Source organism: Myotis lucifugus, unplaced genomic scaffold (assembly GCF_000147115.1).
Source record: "Myotis lucifugus unplaced genomic scaffold, Myoluc2.0 scaffold_78, whole genome shotgun sequence".
NCBI lineage: Eukaryota > Metazoa > Chordata > Mammalia > Chiroptera > Vespertilionidae > Myotis > Myotis lucifugus.
In genome coordinates, this window is record NW_005871126.1 from 3325072 (window position 1) to 3352109 (window position 27038).

At 35.1% G+C, this 27038-nt stretch overlaps 1 protein-coding gene across 5 annotated transcripts in view; it reads left to right on the forward strand.

Annotated features, from left to right (window-relative positions):
• ABCC9 (ATP binding cassette subfamily C member 9) overlaps window positions 1-25461 on the forward strand; it is a 118515-nt gene extending 93054 nt beyond the window's left edge. For all 5 annotated transcript variants that reach the window (XM_014457521.2, XM_023755525.1, XM_023755524.1 and 2 more), the window contains 10 exons: window positions 411-513; window positions 7517-7618; window positions 8173-8293; window positions 9555-9685; window positions 10403-10481; window positions 12180-12288; window positions 13863-13966; window positions 16303-16436; window positions 18243-18305; window positions 22698-25461. In XM_014457521.2, the coding sequence (XP_014313007.1) occupies window positions 411-513; window positions 7517-7618; window positions 8173-8293; window positions 9555-9685; window positions 10403-10481; window positions 12180-12288; window positions 13863-13966; window positions 16303-16436; window positions 18243-18305; window positions 22698-22835 (1084 nt within the window). In that variant the 3' untranslated portion in view covers window positions 22836-25461. The remainder of the gene's footprint in view (window positions 1-410; window positions 514-7516; window positions 7619-8172; window positions 8294-9554; window positions 9686-10402; window positions 10482-12179; window positions 12289-13862; window positions 13967-16302; window positions 16437-18242; window positions 18306-22697) is intronic.
• The last annotated feature ends 1577 nt before the right edge of the window (window positions 25462-27038 follow it).

Consider the following 27038-nt stretch of genomic DNA (forward strand, 5'->3'; position numbering starts at 1 on the left):
GAAATAAATGCAATAAAAATAGGTAGAGTATTTTGCGTTTTTGTACAACCTATTCTAATTTGTGTAAGGCCCTTGCAACATTGGTTATACCTTGTTTCCATGGCTACAATAATGATGTGGAAATTTATGAAATGATTATTAATAGCACTTTGTCATCAGAAAGATTCCTTTTCATAACAAAGGTCTGAGAAATGAAGGAAACACTGGACCACACCATCTCTACTGAGAATACCCCAGAGCAGTAGCAGCTGGCCTTGATTTTGAAGTAGGAGTCATTTACTAGTCATTTCACCCCATTGGTTTGTCACTCTGTTGAGTAAATAGTGTAGTAGTAAGTGTGACTGATTTTTCTGTTTTTTATTATTTCTCCTGATGTGTGGCTACCATTATAATATTTTTGTTTTCTGCAGGCATGAAACCAGATTTAAGCAACGTATGCTGGAACTGACGGACACAAACAACATTGCCTACTTATTTCTCTCAGCTGCCAACAGATGGCTAGAGGTCAGAACGGTACGTTCATTTCACGATTTCGAAATGGAAACCAAACAGAGAAGAGACCTGATGCAAAGAGGGAGACAGTTGTAAAAATTAGTCTGCCACTGAGATTCAGCACTAACTTGACATTTTCTGGATTTTTAAAAATAACTCAGGTTTGTTTATGTTGCAAAGAAAATGTGTCATAATTTTTTAGCTAATGGCAAGACAAATAGCCCCAAAAGCAAAAATTCATTCTGTGTTCATTAGTCTCTAGATTACATAAGTTAATGGAGTGGCAAATGTTTGTATAACTATAATTTTTTTCCAAAAGAGCAAATTTGACAAGTGAACAAATGTACTCATTTCCTTCATTCAGCTTGACAGGCCTGGAAGAGATGGCGACTTTTTATGTTTTAAGTCTGTAGAGGATCATGTTAGCACAAAATGTAAAAAACTGCAATTAATCATCTCTTGCCTCCTTGCGTTGTATGAAGTAGGAGAACAGGCACAAGCACTGGCATTTACAGACTTGATCTGGCAAGTTAATCCATTTATTTGAGTCCCAGTTCCTCATCTATAAAATAGGAATAAGTTCTTGATGGGGATATTAGGATTATTTCAATAAAACCCATAGTTCAGTGACTAGCAAATGCAGTCAACAAAAGTCTTTTGGATGAATGGATGGATGGATGAATAAATGAACAGAAACAGTACCTGCTCTGGTGAGTAATTCATAGGCCAACCAGCTGGAGTATGGAGTAGGAAATAGAAGAGACACAAGTTTTAGAAGGGAAAAGAGGATCAATGGGGGGAAAAGGGAACATATGCAATACTTTCAACAATAAAGATTGAATTAAGAAATAAAGGAGGAAAATGATAAAAAAAGAAGGGAAGAGAATGTACATTTGACTCTTGAACAACACGCACTTGAACTGCATGGATCCACTATGTGCGAATTTTTAAAAATAAGTGCTATAAGTGTGTTTTCTCTTCCGTATGATTTTCTTAATTGCATTTTCTTTTCTTTAACTTACTTTATTATAAGAGTATAGTATATAATGCATATACAAAATATGTGTTACTTGACTTTATGTTATCAGCAAGGCTTCCTCCAGTCAACAGTAGGCTATTAGTAGTAAAGTTTTTGGGCAGTCAAAAGTTATATGCAGTTTTTCCACGGTGTGGAGAGTTGGTGCCCTAAGCCCTGTGATGTTCAAGGGTCAGCCTTAGTTTGCAGACTAGTCTGTGTATCTGCAGTACAGATGAGCTACTTCAGTGGTAATGATGAGTTGTCTGTAGTCTTTTAAAAATACTAATTATATATTAGTTTGTAAAAAGAAAAAGGAGGTTTATCTGTGCTATCGTAAGAATCTCACTTCAGCTGATTAAGCATCCCTATCATATGCACGCTTTCTTTCAAAACTCAACAGACCAGAGAGGGCAGACCGTAAAGGGAATTTTATAAGGTTGAAATGAAGGAACCCAAGTTAAAATCTGAGTTGTTGATGGATGGGTATAGATTGATATGGAATCTAGGACCTCTCCTATTCCCCCACCCCCTACCACCATAAGATGTAGCTGTCATGATTTGCTAACTTACAGAAATTCTTTGCCAGTATATTAGTTATTATATAGAAACTATTCAGAACATAACACAATTATATTTCACATTTTTTAGATAGAAGCATTAGTTGGTGATAAGAAATTCCTTCCAGGTAGCTGTGGGGGCTGGGCAAAATGTCTTCATTAAGACAGATAACGTGTTGGTTAGAATTTATAACAAAACCAAAACATTATTTCTAGATCTGGGCCAGATCCTAAATCTTTATTTAAAACCTCTGTATTTGTTTACTTAAATCTGTTTTCTCTTAAGGAACATAACTCATATCTGAATAACAGAATTAACGATGAAATAGCTTAATGAAAGAAGACCCCAAATTCATAAGGAAAAATGTTAATAGTTACCTTTGTATGTGGTTTTCCTAAACTTGAAGATCAAATATTTTTTTAGGGGGCAAGTATGTTTGCTTTGGACTTGAGGTGAGGGTCTGATTTGACTGCTGTTTCTGCTCTTTAGCACTTCCTACTGTCAGGTTAATGGACAAGTGTTTAACAAGAATCTTCAAGCAAACCATATGTTCTGCTCTCATAGCCAGAATACAAGATATTAGAGCCTTTAGACTGCCAAGAAAGGGAAGTCAGAAGAAAATAGAAAGGAACAGCAGCCAGATTCCGAATAAGTTAGTTTAGTTTGAATTACAACCCACTATTTTAACCCCCACAGGAAAAGGTAGTCAGACCTGAATATAAAGGAATTCTAGTTCTACTTGTAGAAACCTGAAGAAAATGCTGATAGTTCAATAGGAAGTGCACAATCTGCCATTTATTCTGATACCTTTGTTCTTGTGTCTTTTCTTTGTTTTCTGTGTATTACATTATTTTCAAGATTTGCTGTCTAGTCTCATTACCAGAACTCTCCTTTACACCAATACCAAAAAAATTTGCTTCTATTTCTAATAAGTAAAGGTAAATTTTGGCAAGGAAGTTGTTGATTTATTGCAAAGTTTCAGGCATATCAGCTGACAGAAGTCCAAAGTCCCTTGTGTGTCATTTGTCTTCTTTATCAATTGTATTTATGTGTCAGTAAGTTTGTGTGGGTATGTGTGTGTGCGTGCCGCACACCTCCAGACAATTCCAGGTTTACAACTTAAATCCTGTCAGGTTCACTCTTTTCCTGTGCTTCTGAGTACATTGAGAGTTTTCATTAGAACTAGAATAGTTGGAATATTAGAATATTAAAATGTTTACTTGAATATAAACACTACAATCCAAGAACAGGTGCCACAGTAGGAGGGCTGAATAAATTAAGTGGATGACTCCTATTAGGAAATAATATGTCTCCCAATTGTTCACATATAAGTAACCTCATGACTACTTTGCTTCTGTGGACATGTCCATATAATTGGAGGCACCATTTCAGTTTGAAATAAATGAATCTTGTGTCAGAAATATGGATTTTGGGTTACAGGGCCTTAGAGACCAAGGTGTGAATTGCCCTCTGAACCCCACAGCTGTCTGTGCACATGCTGCCTTGTAAGTCATTGTCAAGAATAAGTAATGAAAACTTTTATTTGGCCCAATGAGTCTGCATTGCTCTTATCCACAGAATTAACACCAACCCTTTTGCCATATTACTCAGTAAATTAACAAAAATGTCTGCTTATAGCAAAGATCCTGGGAGTTTCCAGAGCAGAAACACAACTAAAATGATACGAAGAGGGTTGAGACATTGGTCATGAATGAGAAGAGGCAAGCAGGATTTCCCGACACAGATGTGGGGCTTGCACTAACTCTAATTCATGCACCAATCACCTTGATGGAGAAAACTTGTTAAGCCTTCTGTGGCTAATTTTCTCGTTGGCTTCTCTTCACTCCCAATTCTAACTTTCCAAAGCGATGCCACTTGAATTCGATGGACAGAACATCTCAAGGAGAAGGAAGGGGGGAAAGCAGAGGAAAAACACCTTTTGTTGAATTTGGGAAGACCCCTGAGCCTCATACAATTTTTTATTACAATCTAACTTATTTATTCATCTTTTAACACATGGCTTTCACTTCTTTCCTGATCTTCTTAAGTAAGAGTTAAGATGATCACATGTTATTCCCTTTCTCTGAGTAAATAGTTTTCCCTATTGAAGATTTATTCCTTTTGAATTGGAAAAAGAAAAGAAAAGGTCAAAACACACTCAAATCAATAACGGACAAGAGTCAGAAAGAATAAAATAATTTGGCGGGAGAGAAAGTAGCTAGACTGTGACCACCCAGGTTGCTTTGGCAACAGAAGGGAGTGTTTTTCCTCTGGGTGCCAAGGGAAGTGGGCCGCAGTTGTGTGGAGTGTGTCACTACGTCCTAACCTTTGAATGCCGCTTACGTTCTTTTGTTCAGCACAGCGTTTTCTCTTCATCCCTCTGCACTAAACAGTTCCAGTTCTTTGGCATCGGTGTTTCCATTTGCAAAAATTGTGTAACTCTATCTAAAGGCTGTCTTTCCAAGGCTTTGTCTTGCTGTGTGGCGTTAGGATAAAAGAAAATTCATATCAGGAAGCCAAAAAAAAAAAAGCCTTCAGAATCAACAGGCTAAAGTGAAAATAGTCTTCAGAGTGAGCTTGCACAAGGGTATATTTTGTGAAACAGCACAGAGCCTCTTCATGTTTTCCTAACTCCATGATACACAGGTGTGCCCTTATCTTGTAATTGGGAGACCCTGATATATTCTCCCACTCAATGGTATCATAGACTTCCACATGAAGGAAAGCTATTATGTGGCTATTCATTATTTACAAGTCTGTTTTATAGAAAATTAAAATTTTTACTATAATCTATATGTAGATAGATGTCATGGAATGACTAGAAATCTGACAAGAGGACTCCCTTTTTTAAAAATGTGTTTTTATTGATTTCAAAGAGAAGAAGGGAAAGGGAAAGATAGAAACATCAATGATGAGAGAGAATCTTTGACTGGCTATTTCCTGCACGTCCCCCACTGGGGATTGAGCCTGCACCCCAGTCAAGCATGCCGAACACGGGACCTCCTCTTCTGATTCATAGGTCAATGCTCAACCACTGAGCCATGCCAGTTGGGCAAGAGGCCTCACTTTTGACATGGGAATCAAAGTCTTCCCTTCTGGAAGAGAGTGTCAAATTCACAAACTCAATGGAAGTTGTGATTTATCACCACACAGATAAAATGTTCTGTGATTTGGCCCTCATTGACAGTAGGTAATTCACATAGGTAGTAACTTCTATTTCCTAAATTGAATTTCTCATTCCATTGTACTGTTTTGACCACAGGTGTGTTTTTCGTTGAACTGATTGGTTAGGATGAGTAAGGCCTTAGCAGTAGAATAAATGCTGCTAGTGATCCCTAAGTGTTTGCTCTCCTATATGTGAGTTATTCAGACCATCTGCTTACCTTTTTTCAATTTATTGCCTTTAAGCCATTTTACTGTTGACATATTTTTGAAGAGAGAAGAGGAGGTATAATGATAGGGTCACTTGGTAATTCGTTAAACTTGATAAGTTTAATGGTAAAGAAGTGGAAAATAGAAAGCTAACAGAAGTTCTTGCATTGTCTATCAATTTCACACTTTTATACTCCTGTGCTATTTGAAGAGAGGTGATCGGAATTTAGTGATTTTGCTCTGAAATTTTTGGGTAAATATTGTATACAAAGAAGCTTCCTTTCTTATGCTGATCAAGGTAAAATTCTTATCAAATGCCTATAAAAATCTCCATAAATGAAAATATTTGGGCAGTGATAATAATCTAGAAATGGGCAGGAACGTATCTAGTTGGTATAACTAAAATACAACACGAATAGCACTTTTTAAAAAAAAAGATAAGGAATATTTTTTGATAAATAAAATAATTTTGTTATAGACACTAAGCTGCAGACTTATTAGCTTTTAATATCTCATATCTAGGTCTTTCCTCTGAAAAAAACTGCTATAAATGCATGTATTTCAAAAAGCTATGCCTATTGTTAAAGTGTCAAAAACATCTCTACACATTATCTTTATATGTACATTTGGGCATATTTTATTTACTGGACTAATAATTAAAACAATAATGTCTGATTATCATATTGAAACCTTTACAAGTAGTTTTGAAAACCTTAGCAATGTGGAAGAGGCCAGACAGTATCCATTGACTAATCTATTGATCAGCCTTTTCCCTTTCCTTCCTTCATCTATTGTCACTTCTCTTGCTGAATCTATTACCAGGATAAGGCTACCTGCCTGTTTTCAGAAGTACCATTTTAATTCAATGGAAAATATTTAAAATTATCATCTAATTGAATCTATGATTTAGTTCTATATAATGGAAAAATCCAGGATATAAACATTCCATAATAAAACTAAATTTAACAGGGATAGAGAAAGAGATTGAGTGCATAATGTTTTTGATTTCCTTTATATTTATATTAGGCCTAGAGTCAATAATTATTTTGTTGTTTAGTATCTCAAATGTGGCCTTGTTCTATTTTAGTCTTATTCATATCTATTCTTTATAACAAGGAACACAGAGTTTCATGAATTTTTCCTCCACAATTGAAATAGTAAAAAATTAAGGATAATTTTGAACTAAATGATGCAGTTCATGGCTTAAAGTAAAAGTGCTTTTCACTTTAAGAAAGCAAAAAAACCCCTAAAACTTATGCATAGCAAAGCATTTTAGGAGACAAACATATTACAGTTCAAAATGGGGGATTGAAATATCATAACACTTTGTATTGAACTTCCCTCCATATTAATGTTTTTACATGTTCAACTATTAAAGTCTGGAAAAGAGATTGGTGGAGAATTAAATAATTTATATAAGAGTCTTTAAAAATTCAGAAGTCGATTTAGAAGATACTTGGCTCATATAAAAATTCAGTGAAAGATTTATGAAGGGATGAATTTCTTTGGGCATCTATTCTATTTATTTTTTTTTTAAATATATTTTATTGATTTTTTACAGAGAGGAAGGGAGAGAGACAGAGAGTCAGAAACATCGATGAGAGAGGGAAGCTATTTAACTTCTCTGAACCCATATCTGCATGGATATAATGAAAACATTGAATCACTCCCATTTCAGCCCAGATACTTGGCTCATATAAAAATTCAGTGAAAGATTTATGAAGGGATGAATTTCTTTGGGCATCTATTCTATAAAGAATTACTGAACCTTTACAATGTACTTAGCATTATTACTATTGCTGGAGATAATAGTGGTAAAAATAGCAGCTTAACTTCTGGGAAGCTATTTAACTTCTCTGAACCCATATCTGCATGGATATAATGAAAACATTGAATCACTCCCATTTCAGCCCAAATATTGTGAGTTGCAATTTTTTTGTAACTTAGGTAGCCCTCCTCTTAACATGACACATCGGAGTGATACATATTCTCTTGGTGATCACCTAAATTGATTGAGACCTTTGGTTTAAGAACTTGGAAAAATATTTTAACATTTTTTTTCTTTCTCCTTTTTAGGATTATTTGGGAGCTTGCATTGTCCTCACTGCATCTATTGCATGCATTAGCATGTCTCCCAACTCTGGTTTGGTGGGCTTAGGTCTTCTGTATGCACTTACGGTAGGTACAGATGAAAATCTCTCTTTTTGTGCAGTGTTGGAGGTACTTTCCATAGCTGTTGTCAACTCTTATTCATGGATATTAGAGGATAACATTGAAATTCACAAAAAGATGACATCTTGAAAATATTAGCAGATTTGGACCTAAACCAGAGTTTTAGGACAGCATGGATTTATTTCTGATATTGTGAACCTTCTCAAACCCATCCCCAAGGCTCCTTGGGATCCCTATCCTGAGTTGCTCAAAACCCATTTAGGGACACTAAAGTGAATGTGAATATAAATTAGGTAAATACAAACAGAGGTACATATCACTATCCACTGTGTATGGAAATCAGGACTTCACTAAACAGAGACATTTGAGGACCCTTGAAGAAGAACAGACACCTTCTTTGACAAGTTTATCCCATGACATCCTCTCTGGTCTCTGATATCCTGTAGCACTTATGAATTGTGCCACATGATGAACGCTAACTGTCAAAGTCATTCTATTTCCAAACATCCAGTGATTGAAAATTTATTTTAAATATGATAATTTTTTGTCATCTAACATAGATAACCAACTATTTGAATTGGGTTGTGAGGAACTTGGCTGACCTGGAGGTCCAGATGGGGGCAGTGAAGAAAGTGAACAGTTTCTTGACTATGGAGTCTGAGAACTATGAAGGCACCATGGGTATTGTTTGAAATATTATTTTGATTCATTTAAATATGTATTCTATTCAAATATTGTGTATCAGACACATTGTTACTTTTGCTTTTGTTTCCCACTCCAGTGTCCAGAGAATTGCCTCTCAGCTTGACTTTGCTTGATTAGGCACTCCTGATATAATAAGACTTTTTTGGCCCAAAGTGTCTTGGATACAGCCAGAGTTCAATAGATATTGTTTAGTAATATTTAAAGAGAATCATACAAATATTTTGACTTATATTAATTACCAACCCAAAGCATGCACTATCCTATTTTCTTTTTTAAGACCTTATTAACTGAGATGTCAAGAAACTGGATCTTAATATTCTGACTGAGATTCTTAGCTTTGCTGGAATTGTCAGGAAATAACCTTTCTTGAATGCAAATCTCATGCTTAAAATGCATTTTTTTGGCCCAAATCCTCCAATAGCTATCCAGGTCTTTAAGGTCAAAATGTAGATAACTTAGCCATATAGACCACTAGACCCTTCATTAGGCAACCCTTGCTCACCCAGCTCAACTCATCTCTCATCATCCATCCATACACCTTTCACTCTGGCCATGCCAACAGGCTATGTTTTCTTTTAATATTTGTTCTCCTCTCTCTATATATATATTTAAAACACATTTCCCCATCTTATCTCCTCTCGAAACCCTCCTGGATGGGATAGCATCCTCTGTGCTCCCATAACATCTCGGGTTGGCCTCCCTCATGGGTCTCTCCATGCAGTACTGTAGATGCTGAGTTACTTGGACACAGTGAGCACCTGGAGGCATGTCTTTCATCTCCGTATTTCCAACACCTTACACAACAATCCTCACATTTTAAGCACTCAAGTGTTTGATGAACAGTGGAGTGAACAAATGAATCAATTCACGGATGAATTATCTTGAATAGAATTGAATAATGGAATGCTGAAGAGACACAGTTGCTCCAAAGACAAACAAACAAAAAAACAACTGTTTTGAAAGTTCTTAATCCAGAAGCCTTGACTCTATATGTAATTTTAATTTTGAAAATCCACAAAATTTGGTTCAGTATTACTTTATTTTATTTTTAAATTTATTCTTTATTGTTGAAAGTCTTATAGATATCCCCTCATTAACTCCCTCCATTCAGTATTACTTCAAATTTAGAAAAAAATATTTTCATATGTATAAATGTATATGTCTCTCCCTCTCTGTCTCTCGTCCTCTCTCTTTCCCTCTCCCTCACCCTCTCTCTTCCCGTACCCCCCCCCCCCAGATCCTTCTCAAGTCCCAGAGCATTGGCCACAGGAAGGGGAGATCAAGATTCATGATCTGTGTGTCAGATATGAAAATAATCTGAAACCTGTTCTTAAACATGTCAAAGCTTACATCAAACCTGGTCAAAAGGTATGGAATTCACTGACATTTGATTTACAAACCCTCTGATGGACACTCCGTTACTACCTAAGCTCTTTAGACATTCCAGCAAAGTATATTCTCACTTAGCTCACATAATATTATCTACACTTTACATGTCCAATTATCTACATTAAAAAAAGGAGAGTTAGGATCAGGATAAAATATATGTTCTCTCAGTCATATCGCCATTCATTAGTCTTCCATGAGATCGGGAAAGTCAACAATAGGCGTGTTTTTCATGTTTTCTGCCTCTGGCTCATAGCCATATCAGACATCTCCTTGAGAACTTTTGAATTTGTACTAGCTCTAGTCCCACATGATTTGTTTTAGTTGTTTTAAAGAGAGCAAGTATGCAGAAAAAAATGGACTCATTGTACTTTTTGTTATAAAATCATCACTTACAAGAAAAAAAATATTTATTAGACCAACATATAACTAATGCAAAAATTAAGCCACAAAGGAAAACAACACAATTACACAGAAATAAAAAAGAGTTGGAATGGAATTACTGAAGATTTGGTGAGGACTCCATGTTTTTATTTAAATAATGATCACTCATAAAGGAGAATAATAGTATTAATGTAAGTACTTCAGTAGAATTGCAGTTTCACTGTGGTATCTTGTCTGAGTTAAAAATACTTTTCCCCATTTTCTATTATTTGTTTGAGTTCTCTCTCTCTCTCTGAGTGACAGTTGCTTTTTTAGGTGGGCATATGTGGTCGCACTGGCAGTGGGAAGTCATCATTATCCCTGGCTTTCTTCAGAATGGTTGATATATTTGATGGTAAGTTGCTAAATTTTTTTATTGGGTAGGTGGTCCTTTCCCTTAAAAAATGCAACATCAATTTACCTAATTCTACAGAAATAAAAACTAAACATTTATAAGGACTTTGTGCCCATGTTTTGAGGCATGTATTCCAGCTGAACAGTCCAGAAGTGAAGAAAAAAATGTACAATTGGAAAAATAAAACTATTAGCTCCAAATTCAGTTCTAGATATAGTTGTTAAAAAATTCGAGTAAACTGACAAAATAAACACAAGTCCACCAATTTTGAATAGCAATAGACAGGTGGCATTTCAAGAGGAAGAGGGAGAGGGAAAGACTTTCGTTTCCCTCAGACTAAAAATAAATCTATTTCCATCAAAGGAAAAAATACAAGGAGATAAAGTAACCTGCATTTTTCATTTTGGTGCAAGACTTTTATCATCGTCTTCTTCATAACCTTGTTAATAATGTTGAACATGTTGTGAGGAGTCCATCTTTGCTATAAGGTGCCAAGCCCATGTTGACAATATACAAAAATATTTATTCACCCACAAAATTATTTATAATATGATACACAGAAATAATTTAATCTTTACTTTAGAAAAAATATGTCACATTATTTAGTCTATCAAGTGGCCTATAAATAGGCCAGCACATAAACCATCTTGAATAAAAGGGGATCCAGCAATGTGTTCGACTATCACCTCCAGGGTGAGCTTACTATTATTATCTGTAATGATTATGATAATGATGATAGTACTTCACATTTTTATTGTACTTGACAGTTTATATTAGTTAATTTAATCTACACAACAGCTCTATGAGATAAAGAGGTCAGTTTATGAACACAAAGTTGAGCTGTAGTAATTGCTATCTATTTGGGGTTTAGATTCAAAAACAAGTTAAGTATCTGCCACTGGGTCAGCAGTTTGATCTTTCCATGGCTAGTAATAATACACAGATACTTTAAAGATTTTCTGTTGGGATTTTCAGTGTAAGTCAATTATATGATCCGAAGACGATTGACACTTTTCATTAAAAAACTATGGTTATGACTGAATGTATTAGATTATGAAACATCATTTCAGGCCTATATGGACTATCAATGACTTATTCCCTTTTAAATATCATTAGACTATAGGATTTTAATAGATAATATTTCTGAAGGAAAGTTTAAGCTAACCACGTTTCCTGCTCTTTAATCTAAAGCCAACTGGAAAAGGGACTCCAGTTGCCATGCTTCATGAGAGGCACGTGCCTCTCGTAGGGCCATATTGTTTTTGTGCAAAGTGACATGATAAGATAAATCTATCAATTTTGAGGAAAGGACAGCATGATTGCACAAGTCTCTATAAGTCTATGTACACTATGGAGATATTCATTAAAATGTGATATCTATGTCATAGATTTTAACTTTTTATTTGTAATACACTGAACTGACCAGTCAATACAGGAGTAAAAAAAAAAAAAAAAAGACAGGTAAAAATCCCTGTCTTCAAAGAGCTTATATTCTAGTTGGGAGAGGAAGACACTTAAAAAGATCAATAAATGTATATAGAATGTCCTATGAAAGAAAATAAAGCAGGGAACCAGGAGAAAGGAATTTTAGGAATTTCAACCCTGAACCAGGAAAGTACTTTCAATTTGTAAAGCTAATAAATATTATTTTCCTTGTGGTTTCAATAAATGTGTGTCATTTTTGTTTCTCTTTAACAGGAAAGATTGTCATTGATGGGATAGACATTTCAAAACTACCACTGCATACACTACGTTCTAGACTTTCAATCATTCTGCAAGATCCAATACTATTTAGTGGTTCTATTAGGTAGGTTACATATTCAACAGAAAACTGTGTGCCTCAGGATTTACCCTTTGGCTCATAGGAGAGTTTTTCTTAGAATTATTTTTCAGGTAGGTATGAAATGATATTATCAATATACTATAATCAAATATCTGTCCAACAATTTGGGTTAGAGAACCCTAGAGTTGTTAAATTCGTCTATAGAAGCCAATCTTTTGTGCCTCTAGTTCTCTTTCTATTTGATTATATAAATGTCACTTTTTCTTCTGGACTTGGAGGCAGTGATTCTTGGCAGACAAGTCTTAGGTCTTCCACCCTACAGATAACCTGCCTATCTCTTGTATGTATGACCGGACCTTAGCAGATACTCAGTTGGTTAGTACCTTGATTCCCGCCCCTGACCCCTCATCCCTCACAATTTTTCTTTCAGCCAAAATTGCTTTTAAGAAGCTGCTACAATCTTCTTTATTCCTGGTTTGTGTTTTCCCTCCCAGGGGCGTGGGGGGAGATGTATCTATCTACTATCTGCTAAGCACTTTAAATATGTTGTCTCATTAAATCCTCAAAATATTGCTCCAGTATAGACAGTGTGGGACAAAAGTAGGTTTACAACTATGAGTACACGAAACACAGAGTTTGTTCTTGTATTATTATTTATTAATTATCATATTATTTTCCATACGAACAACTATAAACCTACTTTTGCCCCACTCTGTATATGATCAGCCCTATTTCACGGATGAGTATTTTGGACCTGAGAAGCTGTATATACCAAGTTTATGCACTAAGTAGTAAGTATATACCAAGTATATACCAAGTAGTTATAAGTTTATGCACTTAGTAGTAAGTGGTAGAACTGTGATTCCAAACAAAGTTTGTCTGACTCCAAAGTTTGCCATGGCATCATCCACAAGATTATGTCTCTCATTTCATCTATCCTTTGTTCTCTCTTGCTTTCCTTCTCCATTTATTTAATTACAAAGAAGTAATTTGCCACTTCCTTTTGCTAATTACTCCTTGTCTTGAAGAGAAAATGTATGTAAGATTGCTCAATATTCATCTGTAACATTAGTTTAATTTAAAGTTCTGGATGTATCAATGTATTTAGCAATACCATAGTAAATTTATATCTCTGAATATATTTATTCTCAGTAAATATACTACTACTCTTGTGCTTGGTACATCACAATGAGTTGAGAAAGCTAATAGTTTTATATGCTCCCCATAGATTTGTGTATTTAGCATAATTTCTGTAGGACTGTTTTGCTAGACACTGTTCAGGTTACATGAAACATAATATGAAAGTGGATGAATTCAAATAATGAGTTTTATTATATCATATATACATATATATATATATATATATATAAACTTATTATATCATCAAAAGTCATTTGTCATAACTTTAAGGTCATTCATTCATTTATTAAATATAAGTTGAATGCCTGCTCTATCCTAAGCACTGTTGTATATACTGGGGATACAGCTGCAACCAAAACAAATAGAACTTACATTTTAAGGTAACAACAGCAATACACAAACATATACAAGTGTTTATTTTTATTTATTGACTGATTAACTGATTTTTCTCCCTACAGATTTAATTTAGATCCAGAATGCAAATGCACAGATGACAGACTCTGGGAAGCTCTGGAAATTGCACAGTTGAAGAATATGGTCAAATCTCTACCAGGAGGTCTAGGTAAATTTTCTAAATTATACATTTATTTTTTAAAATATGCAATTAATACTACATACCTCTATCTACAATTTATGCTAGAAATTACATAATTCTAGTGTTAATCTCCTTACAGTTAAAATAATCTTCTAAAGGTCATTAGAACACTTCAAAATCTAATGATTTTTTCATGGTGGCACAAGAGAATGAACCTTATAACATTCTGTTCCATGTGAACACTCCATAGTATTATAATTAATACATTTATTGCCTTTTCACCACTGGTGGGCACAGGCCACTTCAATCAGAATATTTCCTGGTGGTCATTCTGTTCACATGATCTACCAAATCACTTACCCTCAGCAAATGGATAAGAGGACTGAAGAGACTGTTAGGTTGAAAGAGTGCTTGGTATCATTTAGGAGCAGGAATTTCTCCACATTGGCTGCCATTTTCTTTGCTGCCAAGAGGGCATATTCCTTTTATTTATATAGCATATTTTTTAAAGACACTATTTGCTATGACATTGTTGCAATATCAGTTTTAGCCACTTGTGAAAAGGATGAAACATGTACTTAATCACTTATGTAAATTTGGCCCCAGAGGTAGTACAATTCTGGCAAATAACTGACGACAAAACAAAACAACAGTGTGGATAATGAAAGAACAACATGATTAATGGAACAATGGAGAGTTCACAATATAGTACTTAATTCATAAATATAAACATCTATAGTTTTGGACTTGTACTTTCTTAAAATCTGAACTCATTTAAGAAAGAAATTGGAAAGATAATGGTTGATATTCTAATTTTAATACATAATATATAGTTGCCAAATTGATTGTGTAGTTTTGGCATTGCATTTTAATGAAATCAACCTACAACATAAAACTATATTTATTGGTAGTCCATTTGGGAAGGAGGACCTAGTAAACAATACCTTTTTATGATTCTATGTCCCAAGGAGAAGGGATCCTGCAAACAAAAATTGAGACAGCATGTCTTTAAGGATATTATGTTGACCTTGCCAGTGCCAGACAGTGGTAGTAATTCCACGGGTCTGGATGAACTTTCCCATAATAATCTTTGATGTCTCCTCTGGAGAGCCCAGAAAGTCTACTTGAGAAATTGATAATGCTTTATAGACCCTTCTCCCTTGGTATTTAGAGACCAGCCTCTTCGCCATTTATAGTCAGAAAGACAAGCAATTACATATTTATTATAGTTTTCTTCACCAATATGAAAGCTGTAGAGTGTTTGGGGGTTATGGTACAGCGTAAGCAATGGGATTTTATTTACACTATTTAATTGAATGTTGTTTATGCACATTGATTTAATAAAGAATACATCAAATGCTTGATAAATATCAGGTTCAGGCCAACTCTGGTGAAGGGCATTCATTATCTCTGGCTTCCTCTTTGTTTGTTATGTAAATTAAAATTTGGAGAATAAATATATAGTCTCCAAGCATGAGAAATTAAAAGAATTTGATGCAACAAGAATATATTAATGGAAATTGACCCCCCCCCACACACACACACATACACAACTCACTCTACTAAAAAATGTTTGAATTGCAATAAAAGGGATACTTTGGAAAAAGAATTTATTATAAACTCATAACAGTACATTTTATGAAATGTGGATGGTAAAAATAATGAGTCTATAACATTCATCTATCCATGCAACAGTGTTTTTTCAGCTACCATGTCAGGTACCATGGTAACTGCTGGGGATATATTGATGAACAAAAGCAAACCCAGACCTTATGCACTTGAAGCTTACCATTTAATTGGATGGTATAATGGAACTTAAATGGATATGGAGTTGAGAATATTCTTGTCAAGGTCTACTACAATTAAGCTATGTGATCTTGGGCAAGTCACTTCAACTCTCTGGGCTTTAAATAATTATATTAAACTAGAGGCCCAGTGCATGAAATTTGTGCACAAGTAAGGTCCCTAGGTCTGGCTGGCGATAAGGGCTGATCAGGTTCCCCGCCTCCCCGCCTCCTCCTTCCCTCGCTCCCTCAGTGCCCTGCCACCACTGGTCGCCCGCCATGTTCCGCACCACCCCCTGGTGGTCAGTGCACGTCATAGCGAGTGATAGAACTCCCGTTCTCCTGGTCGAACTCATCTATTGACAAAACATCATCTATTGACAAAAATAGGGTAGCCCAGGGTTATATTCATTTTTCCAATGTAAAATTTCTCTTCACTTTTCACAAATGAAATCCTTGCAGTGGTACAAAGTAAAATCCAGCTTACTATTATAGGATATAACCTGTTTCACTACCTTACCCAAGGAATATGATAGTAGCATTTCTTCAATTAAATCCTTGCTTGTTCCTCTAATTTAGATGCAATTGTCACTGAAGGTGGGGAGAATTTTAGTGTTGGACAAAGGCAGCTGTTTTGCCTTGCTAGAGCCTTTGTCCGTAAGAGCAGCATTCTCATCATGGATGAAGCAACAGCTTCCATCGACATGGCCACAGTGAGTGCACTCTCTAAGCTTTTTAAATTGATGACTTGAAGAAAGGCACATGAAAATTACAATTTTCTCCTGATTGGGTTCTGAATCCTCAGTCCTATTATTTTGAGTGTCATTTCATTTATCTGCTTGACCAAATGATAAAAGCACATGGAGAATTATAATAAAGGACACAGATGCTAATTTTAAGGGTGTTCCTATTGCCAATAAACACAGAATAAATTTGCCATTACTTTTTGTTAAATTCTCAAAATAGTAAAATTCTAGGTCTCAGTAGATGAGCATACTGTACTATATTCAAGTATTATGATGGAAGTTCAAAGATGAAATATACAAATCTCTAGTTAATATAATCTATTAATGACCAAAGCCAATCATTAATTTCTTAAAGTAATTTGAAGAAAGATTCACTACAATTAATAATGGCTATAATTGATAATGATCTTCTCCATGTGTTTATAATAACAATGTGACTTTAGAAAGAAGTTATTTTAAAATGTCAATTATATACAAAAAAAGATCTTTCTAGAAGGCTGTGATTAAGTGGAAAAAATCCACATTAAATCACAAACTGAATGATCTAGCAATCAACGTTTTTATAAAAATTAACTTAATATTAAAAGTTTGGCATCATAAAGAACAAAAATAAAAAACATCCACAGCCTTATGTTATTTTCTTGCTTCGATTGGGTAAAACTACCCTGAAAAGTGAAACAGGATTAGGAACCAATTATCTATGGAGATGCTAATTTGACATCATTTCTTTCTATTAAGTAAGATTAATCAATTAAAGTAGCTACACAAAGTTACAGTATATTTTCTCAAAGTTAACATAATTTAAAGCAATAAAGTAGTTTCTAATCAAGCCATTTCACTAAATAAGCATAATTACATCAAAATTAGTATTAATTACTAAGGTTTTACAATATTGAGGTTATTAACAGGATAATATTGCCTCAATAGAGATGAGAGAAACAGAGAGAGAATGTGAATGAGAATAAGCTGGCAATAAAGATTGTAAGACAGAACTTCTTCACATTAAGACTAAGTTAGGTAATCAAGCTTACTTACCTCTAGGTGACAGGTAGAGTTTTTAACCAAAACATTGTTTAATATATAAAGATAAAAGCAGTTTGGGGTGGAAATAAAAATGTTCCCTTCCTGGAATATTCCTTTACGGAACAAATTTCAAATTTGGAGCATGTGTTTTATTTTTCCTTTTTCTGGCCCAAAGGGTAACACCTTTCTAAGGTTTTATTAATTTTGAATACAAACTATTTTTAAAAGCAAACATTTTAAATAGGTTTTTAGAGAGAGAAAAGGAAAGAGGGAGAAAAAAAAACATCAATGTGAGAGAAAAACATTGATCGACTGCCTCCTGAATACCCCCTTCCAGGGACTGAGCCCTTAATCCAAGCAAGCGCTCTAACCCAAAATCAAACTAGCAACCCTTCTGTGCACAGGACAACATCCAACCACCTAGGCCAAGGATTGAACACATACTACTTGTGGTGTAACTCAAGTGAGCATTTCCATGCTCAATTGCTTTCATTTTCCTCTTTCAGTTCCTTGGTCATAAACCCATCAGTCATTCCCATTGATCAGATGAGTTTTATTTGCATTTTGAAGACACTGGCATGAACTTGCTCTCGGGGACTGCTCCCTGTTATATCTTCTGCAACAGACTTAGGAGTGGGAGTTGCCAGAGAGTTTGGGCTTTGTGGAAGCATTGTTCTTGGGGACCAAATATCATAGTGAGAGGAAGTAGTCCAGAAAAAATTCAGAATTAATTTGTTTATTTTTTGGCAGGAAAACATTTTACAGAAAGTGGTAATGACAGCTTTTGCAGACCGCACCGTTGTTACAATAGCTGTAAGTATGGGAGACGGAGTTGATTTATTCCTCTTTGGTTTTCATTCCAGGATTCAATAATCTTTATTTTTCAGCAATTAAAATATGCTTATATTGAATTATGTATTTCTCTGCTAATGTTTCTGTATCTTTACCAAAAAAAAAGGAAACAGACAACCTGCTATGCTCTGAAAACCTTTGCATTGTTATTTCTAGCTTGTCTGATATACCCACCACCCCTAAGTTACAATGCCAGAGCATCCCAAATCTAGGTTCCAGCAGGTCATGGCCTATGCTTTTTCACCAGATACAGTGGTAGTTCATATGGAATAATTCTCTTTTCCACAATTTGATGGTCTGATGAGCAGTTTCAGAAGCAAAATTCTTAAATTTGACTGCCAGTTCTGCTACTATTTACACCTTATTTCTATGTCTCTATTCTTAACTGTTGTGTTTTTGCTTTTGTTTTTAAAGAAGGCCATAAGATACCTCACAGCTGAGACAATATTTTCTCTGAGCACCAACCAAATTGAAGAATTGCTAAGCTCTTTATAATCCATGTTATAACTTCCTCACAATAGACCATGCTTTTCTCTCTTCTCTGCAGATGGGTGGATCCTTGCTTATATTTAGGCTTCATGTTTAACACAAACTATTTTGTAAATGAATCAATCACCTGGACGTTTTCTCTCTCGCTGATTCTCTTTCTTCTTTCCACTTTTCTTTCTCTCCAGCATCGTGTATCTTCTATTTTGGACGCAGGCCTTGTCTTAGTCTTTTCTGAGGGTATTTTAGTGGAGTGTGGGACGGTTCCAGAATTGCTTGCCAACAAGAATGGCCTCTTTTCCACTTTGGTGATGACCAACAAGTAGACCATCATGAGCTACTGCCAAGTATCCCATTCTCTGGTAGCTATCCTAGCTGCATCCCCTCAGTCAGGCCAGGCTAACCCAGTGATTCCAAGGGGAGAGATGTGGTGAGGGAACTCACTACAGGGTACTGTCACAGCAATCAGCCCAACCAGGTCCTTCAGTTATGTTCAGTTTGAATGAGGTACATGTATATGTATTGAAATGTGAACATGCAAGAGAGTGTCTACAAAAACTCCGAGAACCATACTTACCTCTGTCTTAAGGACCCGTTTCCCTATTCCTTGAGGGACGTTCTGTAAGTGTCCTTAAAAATACCATGCATGTTCCTGAAGATGCATTAATTTAAATAATTACTTAAGTTTAACTGCTGATCTATGCATGGAGTGCCTGCTTAGGCTGCCCTCTTTGTGAATGCTGCATGGGAGAAAGAGCACCCTTGGAAGCATGGCATTTTCAAGGTGGCAGGAAATGACTCCCAGTCAGGGCCCATCTTCTTCAAACAAGGCCTCAGTAAAAAAAAACCAAAAAAACATTTTCTCTCACTTCCCCAGTAAATTCAAGGTTCCTCCTGCTCTGAAGAAGAAGTTGCCTGGTTAATTCATTCACACTAAAGTGTGAACAATTCAATGGTGAGAGAATTGGCTAACTTGAAAAAAGATTCCATAATATTTTCAATAATTTTCTCAGTGGAGCAATAAGGAGAAAGAACTTCCTGTTCTCTCTAAATGGGCAGATAAAGAGGGAAAACCAGACTCTTGCCTACTCAAAAGGCGAGTTTTCTCTATTTGGCATGAAGCATGGTATTGTTAGATGGTTCCTTTTAATCTACACCTGGAAGATTACTTGAGCATCATTTGTATTTTCCACCAAAAAAAAAATGTTCTTACTTCATTTCTGATCTGCTACATTCACTGAATTCTTTTTATGTGCTTATATATCTTTCACTCATTCTTCATTTCAAGACCACTAGTGTGGAGGTGGCTACCAGGATACTTAGAGTTCTCCCCACTAGACACTCAGAAAACTATGAGGAGAACAAATTACTGTGGGACCAACTCCTCTTAACAGACTCATAGGAGACAGAGCATGACCCACTTGTGGGGGACCCCTTGTAGAATGATCCTCAGCTCTATTACAAGTAACTATTTTTCCTCCCCTGCTAAAAATTGTTCTGTTAATTTTGTTATCTGCCAATGAAAATTATGAATAGCTTAAGATAACTTTCTCTGGCTTTTATAAAGAAGCCCTCATGCACCAAAAGAGTGCATGGCATTATTTATGAAAGTGACTCATTCTTCACTCTTAATTAGATTAATTTCTGTGGAGCATTTTGAAAATTTCAATGCTATTGCAATGGACACCACACTTTGTCAAGCAAACAATTATTTGGATTAATAGAATAAAAACCAGATATATTTATTTTCATTGGCCAAGTTTTTTAATGTTTTCATTAGAAAAATAAACATTATTTTAGAATATCAAGGCAATGTTTATAATATTCTATTTATGGATGTAGAAGTCAAATTCTAAAAAAAAAAAGAAGAAGAAGAAAAAGAAGAAGAAACAGCCAAATTCTTTCCTTAACATCTGTAATATGGTTATTGAAGAACTAAATTTTTTTGGAGGGAAAATGGACAGCATATATTAAACAGTATTAAGTCTAATTTTTTCTAAATTTGTGAGTATGAAAATGTCTCTGTTCCTTCACAAAGATAAATAAACATTATCTTCCATTAGTGATATTCCCTAAGTTATATCATTAGCTACCGATATTCAGTGAATGATAGGTTTATCTATGGATGTTGAAAATAGTGATGCATGTTCTAAGCCATCTTTATCACACTCCATATACGTGTTTCCTTTCCCCTCTAGCTGTGAGTCCCCTAGCTTTTCTGAACGTATGAACCTTGAGACTCCCCCATCTAAGTGGTCCAGGGCAGAAGATAGGCCTTTGCCCCTGGAGACGGCTTTAGGTTGGACTTTGGATTGTTAGGAGAAGGCACTTTGGAAGCCCATGTAGCAGCTAAACAGATGGTATTTCTAGGTTTAGCACTCCCATCAGCATGCTGATGTTTTGACCTGCATGATCCAGGTCCAACATGGTAGCACCTAGCCACATGTGGCTATTGAGCATCTGAAATATGAGTATTTCAAATTGAGAGTTGTTATAAGTGTGAAATATTCACTGGATTTCAAAAACAGTACTAACAGAAGAATGTAAGATACCTCATTAATAATTTTCATATTGGTTACATGTTAAAATAATATTTTGACTATATTGGGTTCAAGTATATAATTAAAGTATATTTTACCTATTTATCTGTGCCTTTAAAATGTGGCTCCAAGAAATTTAAAATTACGTGGGTCTCACATTTGTACCCCACATTATATTTCTATTGGATAGCACTTACTAAGCAAGAAGAGTGGAAAGGCTTACTGCAGAGATTTTTCCCTTGTAAATCCTAAAAATAAAAAATAGCAGTTGCTGATATTTATTTTTTGCTTGTATGTGTCAGACACCGTGCTGAATTATTTTTCATGGATTATCTCATTTGGTCCTCACCACCATTCTCTGAGTCAGGTACTATTATTCATTTCATAGATAGGAAACTTGAGACATACAAAAATCAAATTTGTTACTCAAGATTGTGCAACTAACAGGTGGTGAAACCAAAATATAAGCCGACTCTACCTTCAGAGCCTGTGCTCTTAACCATATGCTAACAATGACAGGTGAACTGTCCACCAGACACTCCCTAGGAAGCAGTTCGGTGGCCGGTTGGAAATATCTCACACTTTGAAATTAAACCCGGTTTTGATGCTGGTTCTGCTGCTAACATCTATGTGATCGCCTGATTTTGCTTTATCTCTATGAACTCCAATGGTCTGGCCTAAAAAGTAGAGAGCGATAACACCCATACTTGAGGAATGTTCTGATGATTAACAAGTATGTGTGTGGAGCACTGAATGTGTAATATATGCTCAATAAGTGGTAGCTTTCATTATTATTAATTACTAACACGTAAGTTTCTCGCCAAAGGGTGCCATGTGGAAAGACAGAACAAGTGATGGCAGTGATCTCAAAAGACTAAGAGATGGCATGTCTGAAATCCTGAATAATCCATTCTAATACTGCTTGCCAGAATGGACTTCTCCATATTGTCTTCCCAGAATTGACCACCTTCCAGAGTTCTTCCAATTGTGTCTTAGCCCACAGAATTAGTTGATTCCACACAAGAGATAATTTTGGTCTAAGCTATAACTCAATTGGTTCATGGTGGCTCTTCTTATTTAATTATTTGACAAAACATTTATTAGCCTACTTATAGAAACTATCCTTCCATGAAAATGGGTGAAACTACTATATTAGCTGCAATCAATTTAATACATCCCATACAAGACACAGCCATACTGGCCAGTATTTTAACAATTCACCCCAAGGTAAATAAATGTCCCTGAATAATTGGTGAAATTTCATATACATTGCTGCCACTTGTGCCCAAAAATTTGTAACAAATACCTGTATTCTTTTCACTCACAGCATCGGGTTCACACTATTCTGACGGCAGACCTAGTCATTGTGATGAAGCGAGGAAATATTTTAGAATATGACACTCCAGAAAGCCTCTTGGCTCGGGAAGATGGAGTATTTGCTTCTTTTGTTCGTGCAGACATGTGAAGGGATGTCATAAAACGCTAACACTTATTTAAAATAACATGGTCGTAACCTACTCGATGGATCATCAGTTTGGCCTTTGCAAAATGTTATCATAAACTTTTACACATTTTTATAAAACTTACTTTGTTATGTTATAGGACTTTGTAACTAGTAACAATGTCACTTTACCAATGAATATTGTATTTCCTCTAGTGACTTTTTCCTAGTTTTTGTTTTTACTGCCTAATATGTTCATTACTGATGTTTTCTAATGATTAAGCCACTTTACCTTTAAAGTTGTATAAAAACATGTAAGCTGTTTTAAGTGTTAAAATATCTCTCAGGCATAGAAGTTACAATGAGTATTCAGTATTATTTTACTCTTTTTGTAAGACTATATTTTCCTTTTTGTTGATGTCTCCAGATGTTACTGGAAGAGAATAAAAGGACAAGTTTTCTAAACAGCTAGAAAATGAAACGTTCAAATTCATTGTCCATCATGTGAGAATATTTTCTGTATTCATTAACATTAGAAATACTGGTGTTTCCTTTAGCAGTCTTTTTTGTTTTTTATCTAAATTGATTCCTGTCACCAAGAAATTATCACATTTATAGAAGCTCCGTAAAGCCAAAGCCTCCACTAGGAAGCTCATGAAAGGAGTTTGAATATTTGAAAAATTATACTCAAGTTGCCATGTTTCTCTGTCTAGTAAGGAGAGAATTAGTAAGATATCAGGCATCGTGTGCCTTTTTCAGACTGAAGTTCAGAATAATTAGGTCCAATCCTTCAGTGGCAGGCCAGCTAAAGCTTTCTATGGTTCAATTCATCATTAGACGTGGTTATGATCCTGAGCCCTAAACTTTCACATTATTCAAGATTCAGGAAAATACATAGGCCTTAGTTGAACAGGAGATAAACGTGCTTCAGTCCAATGATGTCACACATGTATCTATTTGCTCCTGCTCTAATTTAATGTGCATGTAGAAAGTATATCAAAAATGTTTTCTCATTTTAATGTGCATGTTAAAAGTGCATTAAAAATTGATGGGATATTGATCTTATGTTTTCTTAAATGTAAATTAATAAATTCTAAAATACTAAAAATCACCTTCACTATCATGCTAGCAGCCAAAGCTTTCTACTACAATTCTGTGCCCATCTAGTATATCCTTGATTGTCATATGAAGATCTCATGCACTGTACAATTTTGAAGAATTATGATTGATTGCAAAAGAGAGCTTATGCTCCTTTCCCTTAGTTCTTGTGTTCAGTATATTGTACCATGTATCCACTCTTGGAAAATCTGTCATACTTGTCTATCCAGAATAAATGGGCATTTACCTGAATATAGAGGCCTGATGTTTACCTAAAATAAGTTCCACAAGATGGACAAAAGTGTTCTCTGATATTTAGCTTAAATTGTCACCATTTTTGCTATATATAAAACTTAATTTGGAGAAAAATCCTCTTAATCTTTCCAGAAAGGTAAGCAGAACAGAATCAGTAGCTATTAATTTGATCTTGAATATACTTTCTAAGATTTCCACCAATCTCTTCAAAGTATTTCTGGTGTGCAATGTTTTACAAGGCTGAATTTACATTATGCTTGTTATACTTCATTTTCACTGAGAAATGGGGATTTAGCCATAGAAATAATCCCTCGTACTATTTGTAAATTATACTGCATACAAGTAACGTCAGCAGACACATACCTAATTACACAAAACTGAGAAACATATTTTCCATTCTTTCGTCATAATAGTAGCAGGTCCCTTTATAAGTATTAATCACCTAAATTGGCTAAGTATTTATTTACAAGACTAAATTGAATGAATAAAGTCAGGGATGATTTTTTAAATATATTTTATTGATTTTTTATAGAGAGGAAGGGAGAAGGATAGAGAGCTAGAAACATCAATGAGAGAGAAACATCGATCCTGCACACTCCCCACTGAGGATGTGCCCGCAACCAAGGTACATGCCCTTGACCGGAATCAAACCTGGGACCCTTGAGTCCACAGGCCGACGCTCTATCCACTGAGCCAAACCGGTCAGGGCGAGGAATGATTTTTTAAATTGTTTAATCATTTACTATGTTATATGTATGTATGATCAATTGAATATAGAAATTACTCATCTTGAAATAACTTTTTACTAAGCAGGTTTATATCTATAAAAGGCCAACCTTAACCAAATCAAATTTTATAATTTTTAATTCCTTAATATTTATTAAAAGCAATAAATGCACAAAACTTTGTATGAAAATAACAAGGCTACTGATACCATTGAGAGAGAAGGATTCTCTTAAAGGACTGTATGTCCTCTATTTTTATGCTACTACTTATGACCCATTTAAAAGTTAATTTAGGTCTAGATTAGATACCAGAAGACCCTTCTAAGTAATTCATACTTGAGATCTGGGACCATGTCTCATTTGTCTTTGTGTCCTTGGCATGTAACACAAGTACCTAGCCCCAGAAGACTCTAATAGACATAGTTAATTATCCATTGATTATTTTCACAACTAGTCATGTACCTAGAACTATGGGTTATTCTCTTCACTTTCTATATTGTGTTTATCCTACTGTGAAAAATATATTGGCTTGATATTATATAATAAATTACTCTTTTGTTTGCTTGATTAAAGAGGATGATTATTCTCTCACTTATGATACCATTGGCTATCAACCAGGACTGATCAATAGCTATAAGTCAGCAGCTGTTGCTGAGACACTACCTACCCTGCTTTGACAATTTTGTTTCACATTTGCCACAGTCATGCACATCAATCATTTTATATATAGGCTTCATGGAAATTTCCATTAAGTGTAACAGCTATATCAATAAATTTTATTACAGCTCTAATTAAATAGCTCGATGTCTAGACTTCCCCCCAAGGTTTATCAATCAATTCTATGGTTGCCTTCCAATTGATCTTTTATCCCTTATATTGTACTACATTCTTCGGAGTTCTGTGATCTATAGTGCTATGCTAATTCATTTATTGACCCATTATCCAAAGTTAAATTCCATCTTCTAGTCTTAGCCTCGTAGCATAAGACACAGTAGCCATGAGGATGCACCCTGTCACTTAGATTTAATTTTTTCTTTAGTAACTACACATCATTTACAACAGCTTTTCTCAAGTATTAGTTAGATTCACCTGTCTCAAACTACCATGAAAGGGCAGATTCTTTATTTCTAGCAAGTGCCTCCAGATGAGTTTCATAGTTAGCCAAGTTTAGGAATCACTCATCTGCCTAAGTTACCACCCTGGTTTCTCTTTATTATGCAATAATACAGAACCATAAAATACTCAAGGTGACATTCATAGGCTTCCTATCCCTCCTGACATCACCTTATCTTGAATTGCTAAAACAAGCCTCTCAATGTCATTGAATAAACTCTTAGTTCCAGTGTAAAGGACACATGGTTAAATGAACTGGATCTCAATTGAGAAGATATAAACGGGGACTCTGAATGCTATTTTGTTTTCTGGTTTAATCAGAAATAATGTGATCTAGGGGAAATGTTTTCACAAAGATGCAAAGTTTTCTTTTTTCCACATTTGAATTAGCTATTGAATCAGTTGCACATTATTCTACTGAATTTGAATTCATATTTCCAAATGATCATAGTATGTAAATGTGACCAGTTTGGTAGGTCCCATATTGATGTTTCATGATATGGGAAGAAGGTAAATATTATCTGTGATGATTATTTACCCTTTCCACCTTCTCATTTTTTTCTGCAAGCATTGTCATCATCAATGTATTCATCTATATCTATTACATAGTGTTAAAATTATTTCCTTTTATGTGGGCAGTAGAAAATTTCCCTTAGCTATTAACACTATGGACACCTCTTCCCTCTTTGCAAATTGACAGTGATCAAGGGATCCATCATTGGCTACATTAATTGGCTGTAAGAAGAATGCCCTCTGTGACTTGAGTGCCACCAACCATTGTAGACCATCTCTAATTATACACTACATATTAACGACAAAGAGCTTTGTTTTCAGACCATTATTTTTATCACTTAATCTTCCCACTACATCAAAAGATTCTTTGTTTATATACAGCAACAGTACAACACTGCTTAATGTTGATTTATTCCCTTTTTTCTATTAGAAAGGACTACAGTATATACTATTTATACAGAAGATCAGTTATTATTAAGTGAAAGGCTGTTGACCTTTAATATATTGGAGCCAGATGGATTTA